This window comes from Camelus bactrianus, chromosome X (genome assembly GCF_048773025.1).
Source record: "Camelus bactrianus isolate YW-2024 breed Bactrian camel chromosome X, ASM4877302v1, whole genome shotgun sequence".
NCBI lineage: Eukaryota > Metazoa > Chordata > Mammalia > Artiodactyla > Camelidae > Camelus > Camelus bactrianus.
Window position 1 is genome coordinate 63,640,470 of NC_133575.1, and position 19,989 is coordinate 63,660,458.

General features: G+C 35.6%; 1 protein-coding gene across 4 annotated transcripts in view; it reads left to right on the forward strand.

The window, feature by feature from the left end:
* GPR174 (G protein-coupled receptor 174) overlaps positions 1 to 19,711 on the forward strand; it is a 31,426-nt gene extending 11,715 nt beyond the window's left edge. Inside the window, exons 2-4 of one of the 4 annotated variants that reach the window (XM_074359129.1) lie at positions 1,245 to 1,341; positions 15,260 to 15,351; positions 15,436 to 19,711. In XM_074359129.1, the coding sequence (XP_074215230.1) occupies positions 15,983 to 16,984 (1,002 nt within the window). In that variant the 5' untranslated portion in view covers positions 1,245 to 1,341; positions 15,260 to 15,351; positions 15,436 to 15,982 and the 3' untranslated portion in view covers positions 16,985 to 19,711. Of the gene's footprint in view, positions 1 to 1,244; positions 1,342 to 1,381; positions 13,282 to 15,259; positions 15,352 to 15,435 lie in introns of those variants that run through there. The other 3 variants (XM_045513390.2, XM_074359130.1, XM_045513391.2) reach the window with 3 other exon arrangements.
* The last annotated feature ends 278 nt before the right edge of the window (positions 19,712 to 19,989 follow it).

Below are 19,989 nucleotides of genomic sequence, written 5' to 3' on the forward strand. Positions count from 1 at the left end.
CTAGCCCCCATGACAGATTTCTATGGACTCTAGGACATCTGGGAATGACTTTGGGTTACTCATTCTTTTCTCAGGTCTATTTCTTCCACATTGTTACTCTCTTTTAAAGACAAAGTAATTTAGAAAGAACTTTAGTCTATTTTATCCTCACCACTGATTTTTCTTCATCATATCCTTTTAAAGCATATATTGAGAAGTTCCTGTGTGCCTAGCACCCTATTTACTATGAGTTAGAGGCAAGAAGAAAAGGACAAATAACATGAATTTACCATCTATTGTGTGTCAAGCACAATCTTACTGGCTTTTACTTAGAATACCTTATATAATCTTAACTATACACCCCAGGAGTATTCTCTGCCAACACTTATGATACAATCTGGCTTCTCAAGTAATCCTACTATATTATACCACCTAAGACTATCTGCCTCACTGTTTCTTTACCTCCCTTCTTCTATCAAGTAAAATGTCTCTCTGTATTTATTTCATCTTATTCACTTTTTAGGGTGAAAACTAGCTTATCTGAATGATTACAGTTAATGGGTTAATGTCAAAATCCTCCTTGTAGTATTTTCATTTTAGTAGGATATTCTTAGAGACAAAGTGCTTTAAAGGATTGAAGGTATAGTGGGATATTTCAACCAAAGTGGCAAGCTTGGGCAAGAGATCATTGGGTAAAGTGGAAGAGAAGAGCAAGTGTAGGGTGTGGGTTTTGATGACTCTAAATCACTCCACACAGAAAGCCATCTATAAGTATTGGAAGAGTACCTGTAAGGTAGTTTTGCATAAAGTTAATCTATCTTTTTAACACCAGCTAGGTCTCCCTCCGTGTGTATTCGCTGTGGTCATGAGAACTCAAAAAAATATCCCCAACTGAGAAAAGTCAGTTTCTACACTCCAACTGTGTTGTGAGTTTGACTAAAAACTGGGATTTTTATAGGCTAGCTCATCATAAGGAAGAGCTCCTTATGACAAAGGAGTGAATGGTGAACACTGCCACCAACATCCCTACCTTCTCTCACCCTTTACAAAAGCTGCTAAGTCAAAAAGAGATGTTGGATGGTAGTAAAGGGATTCCCACTCACTCTACAATGCTACCACTAAGGGCTAAGTGTAACTCTTTCCATGCTCTCCTTTGTCCATGGTAATACATTTTTGGGGTCTCAGCATCCACTTGCTGAAATTTCGCAGCCCTCTGTGAGAATATTCATGCTGCACTTGATCACTGTTCTTTTATGTTCTTTCAGGCATGAATGAATTAAACCAGCCAGATTCCCCGTGGCTCCTTCAGGAGACCCTATCATTCTGATTAAAGAATTTCACCCACACTGGAGAAAACAGCAGGTAATCAAATATTATCTTGATTTCTCTTTTGGCATCATCTCTAAAAGAGTGCTCTTTCACTTTGTGGGCCCTAGACAGGTACTGAGAGCCCTCACTAGTCACCCATCCCACATTTTCTAGTCTATGTGATATATTACCAAGTAATGACCAAGTTCTCAGAGTCGATAAATGTAATCTTACATAATATGAAATGCTGTGGTTTATGGAGTAGTTGGTAGAATGTGATTTTATTAATAGTGCTCCATTGAGTCATATTGGACCCTGAGACAAAAGGAAGAATCACACACACACACACACACACACACACACACACACACATATACATACACACAAACACTCAGCACATATTGGCCACCCTAGTCATAAAATAGAGGGTAATATGTGTGTGTTGAGGAAAGAGATGCCATTTGCTAAGAAGAAAGATTAGAGTAGTTGTAGGTGACTCACATGAATATTAGGCAAGCATCTTTTCACTGATTGATAAGCTTAAAAGTCAATGAGTCTTAGGTTAAGAACAGATTTGGAAGAGGTAGATTTTAGAGATGGGGGATATATGCTTGCTTTTTAGCTCTTTTGTCTTGATGCCTATTCTTAGAAAAAATGTATTACTGAAATGCTAGCCCAGATATCTAACAATCGGAAATGGACATGTCTAAAACTTAAGCACAATTTAAAAAATCGTGAGTAAAAGCCAAATTGACAAACCTTCAGATAGACTAATCAAGAAAAAAAGAGAGAGGACCCAAATAAAACATGAATGAAAGAGTTCAACTGATAGCACAGAAAAACAAAGTATGATAAGGGACTACTAAGAACAATTATATGCCAACAAATTGGACAAGTGAAAGGAAATAGTAAATTCCTAGAAATTTATAATTGCCCCAGACTGAATCGTGAAGAAATAGAAAGTCTGAGTACACTTATTACTAGTAAGGAGTTTGAAACAGTACTCAAAAATCTCCCAAAAACAAATTTGCCTTAACTAGCCTTCACTCACAAATTCTACAAAGCATGGAATTAATATTTAATATGTATCCTTAAGCTTTTCCAACAAATTAAAGAGGAGGAAATTCTTACAAACATGTTTTATGAAGCTAACATTACCCTAATACCAAAACCAGACAAGGATACTACAAAAAAAATTAAGTTACAGGACAATATCCTTGATAAACCTAGATGCCAAAAATCCTTGACAAAATATTAGCAAGCCAAATCCAACAATATACTAAGTAGGATTTATTCCAGAGATACCAGGATGGTACAACATATACACATCAATCAATGCAATATATTACATTAACAAAATGAAGGATAAAAATCATATGATCAGCTCAATAGATGTATGAAAATCATTTGACAAAATTTCACATCCATTTATGATAAACACTCCTGACAAAGTAGATATAGAAGGCAGATACCTCAACACAATAAAGGCCATATATGATAAACCTACAGGAAACATCATACTCAATCATGAAAGCTTTTCCTCTAAGATCAGGAATAAGATGAAGATTTCACTCTTGTCGCAGGACACAAAATCAATATACAAAAATCTGTGATGTTTCTATATACTATTAGCAAATTATCAGAAAGAGAAATTAAGAAAAGAATCCCATTTACTATTGCATGAAAAATAATAAAATACCTAGGAATAAAATTAACGAAGGAGGTGAAAGACCTGTAGACTGAAAATCACAAGACACTGATTAAAAAATGGAAGAAGACACATATAAATGAAAATATATTCCATACTCATAGACTGGAAGAATTATGAATATGTGGAAGCTAAATTGAAGCCACTCCATCCTTTCTTTCTTGCACTTTCTCATAAAAGGGAAAAGAGCCTATTCTGAATACCATTTAAGAATTTTTTTCTAATATACTCAGTATGAGTATAGTTGGAGAGCTCAGTGAGATAAGGAGAAAAAATTAGGCATCTTCCAAAACATATTATGTTTGTAACACGTATAAATTAATGATTAGTGATAGGTGGGGTGGGCTAAATAACTAACTATATATTTCTGTTGTCTTCTGTAAAATAAATATCTGTTGGCTCAATTAAAGTACAATATTTCTGTTGGAAGTATTAATAAATGTTAAATGCTAGTTGAGCCTGAATCTCAGTTATGGTATGAAATTCAAATCAACTAAGGGAAATTTGAATGCATTTTCATTTATTAATAACCATGAAAGTCCATAGTCAAGATACAACCTCAGGCTTGAGAGAGAAAGAGAAATAGTCAAATTCTACTACTAGCAAACAAACAAAAAGCTAAACAACAGAAACAACAATAAAACCTTTATATTAACAGGTATGTGAAGACACCTATGTAATTTGTTTAAGTGATTTCATCCTGGAGACACTAGCCAGCATTCAGTCTTTGGCCACAGCATTAATGCATATATATAATTATTTTACATTGTTTAAAGTGCTGAGAATTTGTTCATTTTTTAATGTACTTGTGTAGCACTTGCTATAGAATCTTGGAAATATTAACTCATTAAATACTCATTGATGTAGGCACTATTATCATCTCATTTTACAGATGAGGCAATTAAGACATCAAAATGTTTATGTAACTTGACCAAAGTCACACAACTCCTCATTACTTATAAAATACTTGCATATTTTGCAATTATTATATATACATGCAATGAAAACATATATATGACATGGAATGCCAGTGCTAATTAAAACCCAGAAGTAAAATTTAAAAAATTAGAGCTAGAAGTGTTATTAAAAGTTATTTGGTTTAACCTGCACATTTCAAAGAAGAAATGGAGGCCCAGACAAATTGGCTTGCTCAAGGTCACACAAGATAGTCAATGACAGAGGTGGAACAAGAACTCAAGATTTCTCATTCTCAATCTGATATTATTTTTATTACACTAAGCTGCCTTTGCTATGATTAATTTTAATAAATACATCACTATATTTTTGAATAAATGTTACATCAAATGGTCACTTTGCAAATCTGTATGCTTACTCTAGTGATGTTGTGTTTTATTCTTATAACTTGTTCTTTGAAATTATCCTTCAGACTGGTTTGAGCTAATCAAGAAAAATGAGTCTTAACACACTATGCTCAAATCTTTTCATACCTTGCTTTTGGCCAAAAATGGCATTTTTAACTTGATCCTTAACTTCATTGCTCAGACTTCATTCTGAATGGCTTTTGACTATTTGCCAAAATTCAACTATCCTTAAAAGGCAAATATTTTTCATCACAGAGATTTATTCTAAAATATATGAGGTAGGCTCTAAGTACAATTCTAAAGCAAAGTTTCAAAAATTTCCTGAACAATAGAATATAGTTGGATCACAGAAAAGTGATAGAAGCATGATATCATTTGATGATCATCTTAAAAAAAAACATACTTCACATATTTGCAATTAGTCTGTCACTGATATCAATCTCTGAAACAACTGGACCTCCAAATTGTCAAAGACTTATTTCTCCAATCTCTTTGTACCTAACATATATTTAAGTTGGTGAGTACGGTGCGGAGGGCATCTGAATTCAAGTCTTCTGCCGTGTCTTAGAGCTAAATGTCATTGCTTTCCTACTTGTTAAAATGTTACAAAGAAAACAGAAAGAAAATACAATGCATTCAATCTAAATGAATCTCAAGAAGTGGCTAGTCATTTAGGTTTCAATCCAATGAAAAAAGAGTCATCAAAAACCAACCAAATATTGCAAAATAATGCCATTTGCTGAAAAAAAAATACTTTTATTTACTGTCACCAGTTTTGGTTTAGAAGTACCTTCTCTCTTTAGCCTTTCACAAAAATGCATTTAAGGGAAAGGGATTAGAAATAAATAAATAGTAACCATATGTCTAAATTACTTCTAAATTCACCCTGGGCCAATTAATTCCCTCGGCCTACAGGTATCCAGAAGTCCAGCATTACTCTCTGAGTAGGTAGTGACATAAAAAGGTAAGCAATTGGCTTATGTCAGAAATAAAAGTGAGTGAGCCAGCAGGTAAATTTCATAAGAAAAAATATAATCTTTTTCTCAACTGCAGGTTTTGGAAACCAGTGCCTGTTCAACACACTTTCAGTACTTGGTGGGTCTCATGACTATGATGGGGGAGGGACTTGTCATTTCCTGCCATGAGAAGGCAGCAGGTGGTGATAAAGGGAAAAAAAAAGTAAAAATAGCATCACATTACTGCAAAGAAGTGTGCTCTACTCCATTTTGATGTGTGTGTGTTTATGTGTATGTGTGGTGGGAAGGTAATACTTTTAAAACCTGACTTACTTTTAGTTGTACTTCCTTTGACTGTAATACAATATGGCTGTTTAAATGTATATTCTTAACAGTTAAGATATTTTTTGAAAAGGAAATGAGTGTATTTTGAGTCATGTACTCTGCCTTAGCTCAGAGGTTGCAGATAAAAACGATAAAATTGTAGCTGAATGATTTTTTAAATGTTTAAAGGGGCATGGAGCTTGGGTGCCACAGCTGCTGTGAAGGAGGTGTTTTCTTCTTGATTGTTTCTGAAATTTCTTCAATTTGATTCTCAAACACTTAAGTGAACACATTTTGATTGTTTTGGGGAAACCATGGAGCAAATTGTAATCAGTTCAATGGGATGGCATCCAGAGCACTTATTATATCCATTGGCAGATGACCAATGAGGAAGAGCAAATTTTTTCTATTGTAAATATAATTTTATAAAGAAAAAATTAAGATGCAACTTTCGGTAAATAAAAAGTAAATTCTTTTTAAAAAGTGGCTTGTATAACCTCCAAATGCTTTGCAGTGGCCAATATCAATGATTAAAACAACAACTAGAAATTACTAAAAATATTTTGGGTTTTATAACATGAAGAGCCTTTAAAAGACATGCTTCAAAAATTGTACAGAACTGGATAATTGAAAAAAATTCTGCAAACATTCAGGGACATTTGTATTAAAATTTAACAGGCACTTACTAAAGGTCTGCCAAAGAACATTTAATACAGGTCTATTCTAAGTGTTGTGAGAGATACACAGATGATTAGGACAGAGTTCCTACTCTCAAAGAGGTTACAATCTAGAGGTTATATAGACAACAAACTATACTATTAGACAGTATGAAACACATTAGACTATAATAGAGGTACAAGCATTATTCTGTGAGAAGGCAAAGGAAGGGGAGCTAATTCCAATTTGAATGGCTCCAGAAAGTCTTAGAGGAAGAAATTATATTATCAAAATTCTCCTTTCTATGAAGAATTTTTCTATCAAAGGGGAAAAGTGGGGATGGGGGTATGGAACTTAAAGACATTAAGACTAAATTAAAAGAGAGACATTAAAAGGTACATTCAAGTTCATCCTGGCATGGTAGAAGTCTAGGGCATTTGGAAGAGTGTAATAAGAGATCAGGTTCAAGAGAGAAAATAGAGCTTTGAGTATCAGATGTTTAGGCCATCACAGTGTGAACACTTGTAGGATTTTGCACAAGTGCATTATATACTTCAACCTACACCTGATAAAGACATTTGTAGAAATATGTTAGTCTGAAATAAGAAGGTTATGCTATTTTACATAATAAAAAGGAAGTAGGGTTATTGCTCATGTCAAAATGTTGTAAACAGAGATAAAATATGAATACTTGTTCCTCCTTCTGAAACAGTGCTGAGTGTTACTGATACTGTGTTGTAAAGGTACAAAAAAAATTGCAGTTGCTGGTGGATATTCATTATTTGCTTGCCTTTTCATCTTAGATAGATGATACCTCTCTAATCCTTTGAGTCAACATATAATAGAAGCTCAGAGTCCTTCTGCAAGAACATCTGCAAAAGACTTTGGAAGAAGGGATTTTCTGGGTCTCTTAGATACTTTTCAACTCATACTACAGACTCCAAGAAAACAATGGATGATAAATATCTGCTCTTAAAGCCAAATGGCAAGATCACACAACATTAGTTTGTCTTTCATTAAATCCCAATCTTGAACTGTATTATTTTTCACTCCAGTGAAATAAGGTCATCAGACATGAACCAAATATTATAAATAATGCCACTCACTGAAAAATCACTTTATTTACAAACAGAGCATTATGCAGTGAACATAAATATGCAAAATTCCAGTCAAATATTGCCCATGCATCAAGCTTCTGGGGCTGATATAGCCCCAGGCTTGACTTCAGATGGGGTCTGTGATCCTTTAGGGCACTTCAACCCTGTCCTAGAGAAGAGTAAAATTTCTGGGTCTTTGTGAATCTAGTCCCTAAAAGATTGTTGTGGGATGAAGAGAGTGTCATATGAAAGAGTTACATCTGACACAGTTTTCACCACTTCCTTTCTATATATACATAGAGAGAGAGAGAAAGAGAGAGAGGGAGAGAGAGAGAGAGAGATACCATCTCAGACAAATGTGACAACAGTTTTGATGAGGACCTAAAATATAATTTGTTTGATGTTTCATACCTGGATCATCGTTATTCCAGACTTGGGCTAGAGTGACCTCCAAGTGAGAATGTCATTGCCTAGGTTCTTGGATTGTGGATACAGTATATTGGGCACATGTATCTTTGAGGCTAGTCTAGGACTCTCCCCACTTCACCCCTTTAACCCTCCTTTTCAAGACAGGTCCAGGAAAACAGACACCTATCCCTCTAATACTTTACAGTTATAATTCTTTTCTCAAATATGATGGCTTAAAAAAGAAGAAGAGTCTGGGAAGGAGGTGCATTAGCAGTGATGTGCCCCCTTCTCTGCTTCCACCTAAACCAGGAGGCATGTACCTGTCAAAGTGGTACCATAGCTGGTGGAAGATTAGTCAAGGAATCCAGTCATCTTCTTTTTCCATGACACTTCAGTGTCAGTAACCAGAAAGATGCCTTTAAGAGCCAAGAGTTTCCAGAAGACTGTTTGCATCTACTAATCAGGACGGTTGAGATGCTAGAAGGAGACATGTAGGACTACACTAATGGTTCCTGGCATGTGGTTACTCTTTCAGCAGTGACTCAAAGTACTTTTGAGACATTTTTTGAAGTGAGGGACAAAGTAAACTCCTTTAAATCTTGCTTAATGTATAGGATCCACTTTCTTAGCATAGAAAACATGGTAGAAGATTGAGAAGTAACCAACCAGAATCCTGTTCAGAAAAGACGTGTTATCAAGAGCCAGAAAATGACAGGCCTAGCAAAGACAAAGCTGCCACCAGAGGAAGCTTATATTTAATCATCTGGGATAGCAGTGTTCAGTGTCTTGTACTCCTTTCCCATGCCACCCTTAAAGCCTAATCTAAGGACAGGATCTATTACCTGCCATTTAAAATCCAAGAATGAGATCCTTTTTTAATTAGATTAATCACCTTGATCTTGGGTCATCAAATGTTTCCTGGGCATTTTTCAGAGTAATGACTGAAGGCTCTATGGGTACTTCTTAGGGTAATTACTGGGGGCTAAACAGTTCCTTTTTGCCACTTGCATTTTAGTATTTAGAATTAAATTTTAATTAATTTTCCATCAGGATTCTTTATGAGGTTTCTGCAGACCCCCATGTCTGCTGAGAGGCTTCCATGATACGTATTCCTTTTTAAAAACATAATGCTATACACTTTGGATTATATAGTGAGGAGAAAATGGCTCCAAATTATAAGTAAAACACAAGTAACTAGGGGGGGGGAACCACTAAACACCAAGACCAGAAAGATCTGATACACTGAACTAAAAGGCAAATGATGGAAAAGCTCTGAGATCTATTACACATGACCTAAAACTTCTGAGTTTGTGTGAGGTACTGACATTCTCCAAGAAAAGTTACCAGGTTTAAATTACTGGGCTCCATTTTAAAGCTGGGAGTCTGCAATTCCAAGCTTAAACTATCTCTGTAGAGCAAAGGGCTTATCCTTAAGAAAAAGGAGTTTGGGCCTCAGCCAACAAGTGGGAAAGGATTTTTTTTCTTTCCTTTTTCTTAAAGAAGGTCTTTTTGGTAATTTATGAAACTACAACACATTAGGTAGCCACCTACAGCCAAAATCAAGGCCAACCCTGGAGTGAGGCCCTGGAGACTGGTTTAACTTTCCATTTCACCCTTGCTTTTTTTTACCAGAACCCATAAGGTTGGTTTACTCCTCCACTTTCACAGACTATTAATCCTGTGAAGCGGTGGATAGGGTACACTCTCAAAGAGAAAATTGCAAGAAAAAGAACTGCAAAAAAGCGAAAGGGGCCAGAAGGACCTGATTATCTTGGACCTTAGTTTATTTTATGTAAGCTTGGAAGCTTATAACTTTCCTTAAAAAAATTTCCCTTCTTATCCAAATGCTCATGCCTGGTCTGAGACACAAGGTGAACATTCAGAAGAGCTGAGGAAAATCCCCACAGCCGTGTCGGCACTGAGAACAGGAAATACGTACAGTTTTCCCACTGTAACATAACTTGTGATCTTCTCCTCACTTCTACAAAGTGAAAATATTTTAAATGTAATGTATAAAAGGGGACTTTGTAAAATGGTAACTTATATTTTAAATAGAAAGTTAATATATATACCATGTTAGCTCTGAGACCACATTTTGAGAAACCTGCTTAAGAAAAACAGAAAGAATAAAAATAGACTCCTATAAATCATGTGGATAAGAGCAATACCCTGAGAGGTGGAAGCTGCATAAGAACAAACTGACTAACATTTATTTTTTGATGGATGGGAGGAGCGAGAAAGTGGATAGTGGCTAAAGTAATTGTTAATTATCAGTACAATTTCAGTAGCCTCTGCTGTCATCCATTCCCAATAACATTTGGCATTCCCTGGTCTCCAGGATATGAAATGATCACAATTAGGATATTTGAGGAAAGGTAACATGACTGGGCATTATTCACTGGTGATGTGAGCTTGAGTGATTACCTTCTTGCTTTTTTCAAGTAATTGTAAGTGTACTACTCAGAGCAGAGGAACAATATGCACTATCTGCTGAAGGGGAAATGGGCTTCAGATCTCAGCAGAGACATTTGGACTCAGCTAAGTGAAACTTCCTGGCAAAATAGTAACTCACAGTAACTGCTTTCTGTACACAGATTGGTATTTCCTCCCTTCATGAAGCTTGCCTATCATACAATTACAGATATCAAAGAGAAGAGAAGTTGGGAGCCTGACTGGATGTGGTATCTAGACAGAACAACCTTCTTTAAAATAAAATTTCTGATGGAACATTCTCCCTAGGAGAATTAACCAGGCAGAGATTTTCTGAAGTATTTGTTTACTGTGCTATAGCCAGCACTTTATTTAGATACAGTGGCTGGACAGGTTTCCTGGAAAGACTGTAAGCTATTTGACTTAGAAAATTTTCGAAAGTAGAAAAAGAAGCCCTGAGATTTGCTGTGTGCTGATCAGAATTAGGAAAAATGTTGTCTCTTCTATACAATATTTGTTATTGCTCATGTATCAGAGGTACCATTGCCTCCACACTCCTTGTTCTGCCCCACATTATTTACAGTCACTTGCATGACTAACTCTGCTTTTTCTTGGCTTACTAAAGTTTGTACCTAACCAGAATTCTAAAATAAAGTTGGTTTTTAAGCAAGTAATTGCCTATGACCTATAATTGGATTGTTGATGGGCAGAGCTCCACATCCCAAAATATAGTCTCTACATGCCACTAATATGTCTCAAAGACCATCATTATAAATTAGTTCATTTAATGATTTAGTATTTTTAATAATATACTTTCCTTTATTAATATACAGAAACACATTTTGATGGGGGAAAGTCTAACATATCCATAGATAATAACAATCTGTTCAAGAGAAGTCTCAGTAAAAAACAGAGAAAGCTATCCCAGATATTCATTTAAACCAGATTTCCCTGAAATAAGCAAACAAAGATATAATAACATAATATTGCTGGAAAACACTCTTGAACCATATAATGAGTAAAATTTAGTGAGTTTCAGGTTCAGATAAACAGATGAATATTCATAAATAAAATAATAACTTCCCACAGTAACACCATATGAAATAGTTTCTGATCTGTAGATTGCTGGAAATCAGGCTAAATTCAGGCCATCAACTTCATTTTTTCTCTTATTTTTTCCTCTTCCCAAGGAAGTGAGTAGAATTAAGAAAGAATAGGTTCCCCAAGTAAGAAAAAAAATTTGCTCAAGGAATCTGGCATGTTCTTTCAAATAAATATCTCATTTAAAATTGGAGTATGTTCCAGTGTCTGTTATAACATGAATTCTTTCCTGACAAAGGGAAATCTCAACAAAATAGTAGCAATGTCTGAAAAAAAAGTCCCCTTCCTGTTTTGTCTCCATTACTCTTAAATACAGGAGTATTTATATTCATTATAACACAGATAACTAGGGTTTTTTTCCATGTTTGAAAGCCTTTTCAAGCATCCCAAGCAACTTTTCCTACTGGAAAATAATGTAATCTAAACAAAAGGAAAGCATTATCAGCTTTTCCAGAAGGAAGCCAGAAGAATTTTAAGAGAGATGTTCTATTCAGGAGCATTTCAAGGCTACATTCTAGATTATACAGATAAAAATGCGTTAAAATGTGGCCAATGAGGAGTGACCAACAGGAAAAATACAGACTTCAGCGGGGTAGTCTTGGCTTTAAGTTCACTTCACATAATCAAATATGTTCTTAATATCTTAGTTAGTTCCCCTCTTTCGTGCTTACAGAGTACACTGTACATTGCCTATGATCACATTTTCATATTGTGCATCAATTATAATTCTCCCTCTCTAGACCATAAGGTCTAAGAAGAGAAAGATTATGTGTCTTTTTCCACTGTCTATACCTCCAGTATCAAGCATGGTGCCTGGCAAATGGTAAATGCTGAATAATTATTTGCTGAATAAATCTTGGATGAACTCAACAAATTCCAAACATAGTTCTAGGTGCTCCAGGGGGCAGACAGGTATATAAGACTCAGCCCTTGTCTTCAAGGAGTTTCTAGCCTAATTGTGGTGGAGTGGGGAGAAGAGGAAAACAGACGCATAAATAAGACACTGATACAAATTACTAGCCAAAAAGCAGAAGTAAGTGCTTTAAGAGAGGTATAAATGAGGATTTTAAAAAGGGATGAACATAACAGTGTTGAGTTAACCACAAAAGTTTTCATGAAGAACAGGAAATTTGAGAAATGTCTTTACAAATAGGTAAGACTGATAGGCAAAGAAGGTATTTCAGGCTGAGGTAGCAGAATGAGCAATTGCTGTTCATGGGGGTAGGGGGTCGGTTTGAATAGTATGGAGCTCAGTTTGGCTAGAATTCTGGGCATGTTAGGAGAGCAGTGGGATATAAAGCTCTAAAGGCATGGTATTTAAGGAAGCAATTGATTGCCAGACTATGTATTTTGTGATTTGTTGGGCAATAGGAATGCTTTTTAAAGAGCTCATTTTAGAAAAAAAAAAATTCTGACAGCATTATATAGAATGGAGTAGGAAAAGATAAGGGATAGGGAGTTAAATTAATAAGGTCCTGATCTAGAGTAGAAACAATGCAAATTTCTTAAAAAATATGTTTCTGAGAAATAATGCAGTTGCAGAAAATACTAATAATAATGTGAGTTATAATAACTAGTGTTTATTGAGCACTTATTGTGTACCATACATTATGCTAAATGAATTACACACAGCAGCTCAACTAATTCTCATACTGACTCAATAAGTTAGGTGCTATGATTATTCTCATTTTATCAATGAGAAATTTAAGGATCAGAGAGATTTAGTGATATACATATAGGCACACAGCTATTAACTACAAGAGCAAGAATTTAAACCCAGGTAGTTCTAACTCCTAAACTTACATTATTTCCCCCATAGTATGCTATCTTCTCCTTAGGAACTTTTTTGGTAGTGGAAAATAAAGGACAAGGAGTCGATGTTTCCAAGACTTTGGGACAACCAGGGGAAACACTGGTGAATTTAATAGCAATGAAGAAGTCAGGAGCAGAATCTGGTTTTAAGTTTTGAGACGTGATGATTTTTATATGAGGTATGTTGATATTTATAGTCAAATGATTTTTAACTGAAATTCTTTCATTCAACAAATACTGAGTACTTACTTTGTGTCTTCCACAGTCCTTGGTTTTGTTATACAGCAAGTAAACAAAATACACAAGAATCCTTGTCCTCATGGACTTTACATTCTAGTAGGAAAAATATATTAAAATAAACTAAATAAGTGAAAATCAAAGAGTATGTTAGTTATGACTGACCATTGATAAAATAAATACTAAAGGGAGATGACATTGTTGGAGGACAGCTGCAGTTTTAAATAGGAAGATCAGGGAAAGCCTCATGAAAAGTGACACTTGGGCAAAGATCTGAAAAATGTGAAATAGTAAAACAAATAAATAACAGCCTAAAGTATTTCAGGCACAGGGAACTGCCAATTCAAATGCTTTGAGGCAGGAATGTTCTTGATGTGTTCACCTAACAGCAAGAATGGCAAAGTTGCTGGAGCAGAGTGCAAGGGGGAGAATATTAGGAGGTGAGTTCAGAAGAGAAACCAGGAGCTAAATCATATAGGATGCTATAGGTCATTGTAAGGACTTTGATTTTTCCCTCTCAGTAAGATGAAAAGACGTTAGGAGGTTTTTATCAAAGAGATGACATGATCTGACAAGGTATGACATATTTTAAATAAATAGAAGAGATGACTTCACTTTCATATGTTGAATGTTGAGGTGAGGATGAAACATCTAAGAGATTTTATACACAGTTGGAAAGAGAGCTATAGATCAGGATGACATAGATTTAAGAGTCATTGGCTATGATAGGACAGGTGAATGTTCAGTAGAAGTTAACTGGATGTATATTTGTAAACTTCTGATTTCTAATCAGTGATATTAGCATGTGATGACTTTTATATAAATAGTTGAAAGGAGGTTGAAAATCCAGGGCTTTGACTTTATGGTTTGCCACCCAAATTTGCCTGTCACCTAATCAAAATAATCAAAAATCACTACGTGTGAAATATTTCAAAGATGTATTTCAGTTTGGGAGTTGAACAACCTCGAAGTTTAACCACTCTTTCAATATTAATGTTATTACAGTTGTGCTTCGCTGCATTTTATAATACCATCTCTACTTCCTTATCTGAGAAATCTCAAGTATTTAACCTCTTCAACCTGAATGCACAGTTCATATCATTCATCAGGATGTTTAAAGTGAACACCATATTTTTAAACAAAATGTGTTATTTTACTTACCAGACAATTGAGGCAACATAAAAATAATTCCTTCAGGGGCTGAATCAAGCACACTTTAAAACACATGGATTTGATAATCCAAAGCAGGATGTTTTACAATCCCTATTTCATTTTTGTTCTTCCCACATATCTTTAAAATCTGTTAAGTCCTCCTGGATTTTAGCAGCTTGAGGCAACTATTCAGGTCCCTAAGCTAAAATTTGTTTTAGAACAAAGGTCAGGGACCTCACTGAGTCAACTTTCTGGGGATTTTGATTCTCTGCACTGGTGCCATAGTCTGTTGTCTTAGAAAACTGAGAGGTGACTAAATGACCCACGTAAACGGAAGTATTTAAAGAGAGGCTGGTTGCCCACTTATTTTCAGACATCTGGGAAAGATTTGGACAAAATCAGTGGCCCCTAAATGATGGTTCAAGGACAAATGTTAGGTTGGCTATATCTTAATCATGTGGGGAGATTGTAAAAATACAAATTTCAGGCCCTAGATACTAAATCAGAATCTCTGGAGGAAACACCAGGAAATCAGAGGAAAGCTGTGTGTTGTAAACTTTCCCAGGTGAATCTGGCAATCAGTGATGTTTGGTCCATATCAGAGTCTCTCAAATATTAATATGCAAAAGAATCACCTGTGGTTCTTCAGCTTGTGGTACAGCAGGTCCCAGGTGGGACCTGAGATTCTTCTGCATTTCTAACAAGCTCTCAAATAACGCTGATTCATGGGTCACATTTTGAGTAGTAAGCGGCTAAATTACCTCTCAGTTTCTTTCTAGCTATACTTTCCTGTGATTCTAAAGTGCCTTGTGGAAATTGTGACTTATCACCCTCGCTCACATCAGAACTTTCCATTAAAGGTAATAGATTTTTTTACATATATGCCTTTTTTTTTTTTTTTGCACAAAGTGCCAGATAATAATTGGCTTTTTTTTCACTTGCAGCTCTGCCTTTGTTTCCCACCCTTTGGTTTTCAACTCATAACTGAAAAAGGCCCAGAAAGCTGATCCATCCAAGTTAATCATCTCTGAAGAATTGTGGACCCACTGAGTACTAAAGCAAACCTTTCTCCTATGTGAGCCAGCAAAAGAAAAACAGCTTGTCAAACACCTATAAAGAGATGGCTATCACCATATGGGAATTTGAAGAGCTGCTATATGGCACATTCATGATCCAAATGGGAGAGGATCAACTGTCCCAGAAGGCCTTTTAACTGAGTAAACAAGAAGGGAAAATTATAACAGCTTGTCATTGAGCCTGCATACTAGACTTCCATGTAGTTACTATAGACAAATCCAAAGTAAGCATGCAGACTGTTCTTTGAAAAGCCCCCAGATCATGTATAGAGGCTGAGACCAATGCAGTAAAAAGAAAGTTATTCTATACTCAGTCTCTCCAACCCATCGATGATTACTCTTTTAGAAAGAGCAGCAGTTGACTGTAAATTTAGGTTTTAAACCACCATTTAGCAAAGACAGTTTCTCTAGAAACATGCCTGTTAATGATACATGTGCTGGGTCAGTTGGAGAAAATAGGGACTTTCGATACTTCATCTATGCAGTGACATATACTGTCATTCTTGTGCCAGGTCTCATAGGGAACATTTTAGCCTTGTGGGTATTTTATGGCTATATGAAAGAAACAAAACGGGCTGTGATATTTATGATAAACCTAGCCATTGCTGACTTACTACAAGTTCTCTCCTTGCCACTGAGGATCTTTTACTACTTGAATCATGATTGGCCATTCGGACCTGGCCTCTGCATGTTTTGTTTCTACCTAAAGTATGTCAACATGTATGCAAGCATCTACTTCTTGGTCTGCATCAGTGTGCGACGATTTTGGTTTCTCATGTACCCCTTTCGCTTCCATGACTGTAAACAAAGATATGACCTATATATCAGCATTGCTGGCTGGCTGATCATTTGCCTTGCCTGTCTGCTATTTCCTCTCCTCAGAACCAGTGATGACACCCCTGGCAATAGAACCAAATGCTTTGTGGATCTTCCTACCAGGAATGTTAATCTGTCCCAGTCTGTTGTCATGATGACTGTTGGTGAGTTGATTGGGTTTGTCACACCTCTTCTAATTGTCCTGTATTGTACCTGGAAGACAGTTTTATCACTGCAAGATAAATATCCTGTGGCCCAAGACCTTGGAGAGAAAAAGAAAGCCTTGAAAATGATTCTAACCTGTGCGGGAGTTTTCTTAATTTGCTTTGCACCTTATCACTTCAGTTTTCCTTTAGATTTCTTAGTCAAGTCCAATGAAATTAAAAGTTGCCTAGCCAGAAGGGTGATTGTAATATTTCATTCTGTTGCCTTGTGTCTTGCTAGTCTGAATTCTTGCCTTGACCCAGTCATATACTACTTCACCACTAATGAATTCAGAAGACGGCTTTCAAGACAAGATTTGCATGATAGCATAAAACTCCATGCAAAATCATTTGTAAGCAACCATACAACTTCTGCCCTGAAAACTGAATTATGTTAAATTAAAAAAAAAACTGGGTGTGGAAAGAAATGCAAGTATACCAGAACACATTTGCGATACCCCAAGTCACTGGGAAGTAATCATGGGAAGCACTCACAGCTTTTCAGTTATTCTCTATCTTACCTATATTAGGAATTCACATCTTCATAAAAGAACCTATTTAGAGCATTATACTACACCATTATAGATGTTGAATTGTCTGTGTAGTAATTTGTCACCAAGTCTTTAAGACTTAAACTATAAAATTTCAGTGACATCCTATACACATATGCTCTCAACTAGAGTCAGTAGTTTTTTCTGTCAACTGAAGACACTTAGTTTTGTTACAATGGACTCTGAGTTTCTTTGTATTTAGAGGCAATGTAGTTATCTATTTATACTAGTAATCACAATTGATATCCCAATATCATATTTTTAGTTGTCTTCAGGTAGGATGGACAATGTATTATTTTGTGAAAACAAAATGTTATAAACAAGGAACCATTTTTATCTCCTGAGTGTGATTACACTCTTGGGTTGAAATAGCTATTTCTTTAATTCAGTGTCAGTATGAAAAATCATCTGTCATATCTATCAATAGAATGAAAATCTGAACTCAAGCCTCTGGTATGTTTAAAGTAAGAAAAGAAACAAGTTCACATACTCTCTATGACTGTATAAAATGCCAAAATGAATCTACCCAGGACTTGTCAAAGTCCATACAATGTGACAAAAATTTTCTCTATAGGTTCAGGAGAAAGTAAATAGGTGATAATCATAGTTCTGGTTCTTTTAAAATATTTCCAAAGAACATCTCTGGAGATGTATGGATCTGCCTAGTAATGTGAATGTGTACCATGCTTCTAGAGTGATATTGAGGTACCTCTGACAGGTTACTGCACTTTCTGAGCCTATAAAAGAAGTAGGGCACTAAGCTTAGGCCAGAGCAAAAAGATGATGTTATTTCTTACTTTAAGTTAGGCGGCAACTGTCAAGCTACATTAACAAGCCAGAGTAGAGTTTGGAGGCAGCCAGGCATGTGGACCCGAGTCTTCGGTAATTTTTCTGGACCAGCTTTGCCCTAGTCATATCATTCTAAGGCCGGCACAGCCTCCCTCCCAGCAGCTAGGGAAATCAATTCTTTCCCCTTTTGAGAAAAGTACAGAAGGTTAATTTTGGCCACATTGGACACCCCTTACAATGGTTTGCCTACTACCTGTTTAGTAGTAGTATGCAAGAAACAAATCTAGGATATGAGTAGGAATTTAACCTGAGATCTTAAATATTAGAATACTTTGAACTAGAGCAAAAAGCTTTAACTTTTTAAAATGCTCTAATTAAACTCTGTGTTCTATATAATGAAAACACATGCTACTTCTTACCTGGAAGGAATGTGAAAATAAACAAAGAGCTCTATCATATTTGCAAGAAGAGAGTTATTTTAGGCACACAGTTATGATACCAATATGTCTGGGGAAAAGAACTGGTGAAATCAAAATGAATTTTAATATCTAAGATGAACAGAACATTTTCTAATGTTTTCTCTAGACAAGTGTTGCTTTTGATTATACTGTTGTTAAAATGATTCTCTATTAGAAGACTGACTTGCTGCTAGCAATAGTGTGTGTATTTATCTCTTAATTATTCATTGTAAGGTACATATTTTGATGTTAAGTGAGTTCTAAATGACTTAAATTGTGTTTTAAAAAGGGTAGCTGTAACTGTGTCTGGTCTGTTTTCTCTAAAGTTATCTGTGTTCAAATATAATTTAGTGTTGTATTGCGATCAGAAGTAATACTTTTGAGGGTACTTGTAGTGAAAGAGACTTGTCTATCCTATTTATATTTACTGTTTTCTAGATTAGCATGAATTACACTTCTTAGGGTCATTTCAGCAGACCAGTGATTTAATTTCATTAACATACTAATTTTACTTTAAACATATCTATTTTTTTAAAGAGGAGGGGAAATACTTCCAGGAGATTACTGAACTTCTTAGAGGAACTGCTGAGATGAGAACCCATTTATTAGGTAGTCCAGAAGCCCTTGAAATTCATTTATATCATTTGAGGAAGAACAGAGGGAACAAGTATCCAGTGTTCTTATGCTGCTTAGCTAGGACTACCCCCTCCTCTTCAGGCCTGCTCATCTAAATTTATATTCAGTGCTGTGATTTACTTTAACAACCCTTCCTCCCCATCAGCATGGTTTGTCTTCTGTCCTATTCCCTGGTTCTTGTAGTCAGTAATCTGATGAATTTATTCAAACTAAGGTACTAATGACTAACGTTAGTTTAAGATTAATTTGCCCAGGGATATCTGAATTCTAGGCCTTAGGAATAAACTTTAACTCAAACTGTTCTGATTGCAAAATATACACATAATTATTCCAACAAGAGATATTTTGAATATGGAGTGATTTCCACGTGATTAATATTGTCATTATTGTTACTGTTATTGTTGCTGTATTCAAATGGTTTATAACTTTTCATTGTCACTTAGTTAAGCAGCTAATTCTATTAAACTGTAATTCCACAGAAAGGAGCCATCTGCCTTAGGAACAACAGATCAAATTAACTTGGTCTGAAAGTGTGTGTAAGTGCAACTGTTGTGCAACTTCATTTTTATGTCATCTTTTTTGCTTTTCCTCCCCAGACACTGTGAAAATGTTGCACTTGGAATGTATTTATGTCTGTAATTTATAATATGCATTTTAGTAATAAAGATAGTCTCTGTAATTGCATAGACAATTTCTGCCTCCAGAAGTCAATGTATACATGGTCATTTTTTCAGAAAACTGATATAATTGAGGTGCTTTATCAGTGTCCTCACATACATGGGTAAAAGTCCCATGAGGCCCTACTCTCCCTTTCTCTCTGGTAAGGTGCATTCTATTCTTAAATGGAAAGGCAAACCATTTCCCCATCCTACCCCACCTCCACCATCCACTCTTCCCACAGACAAACTCATTACTATCCACAGCCTACTAAGATTATTCCACATCCTCACTTGTTAACCAAATTTATCT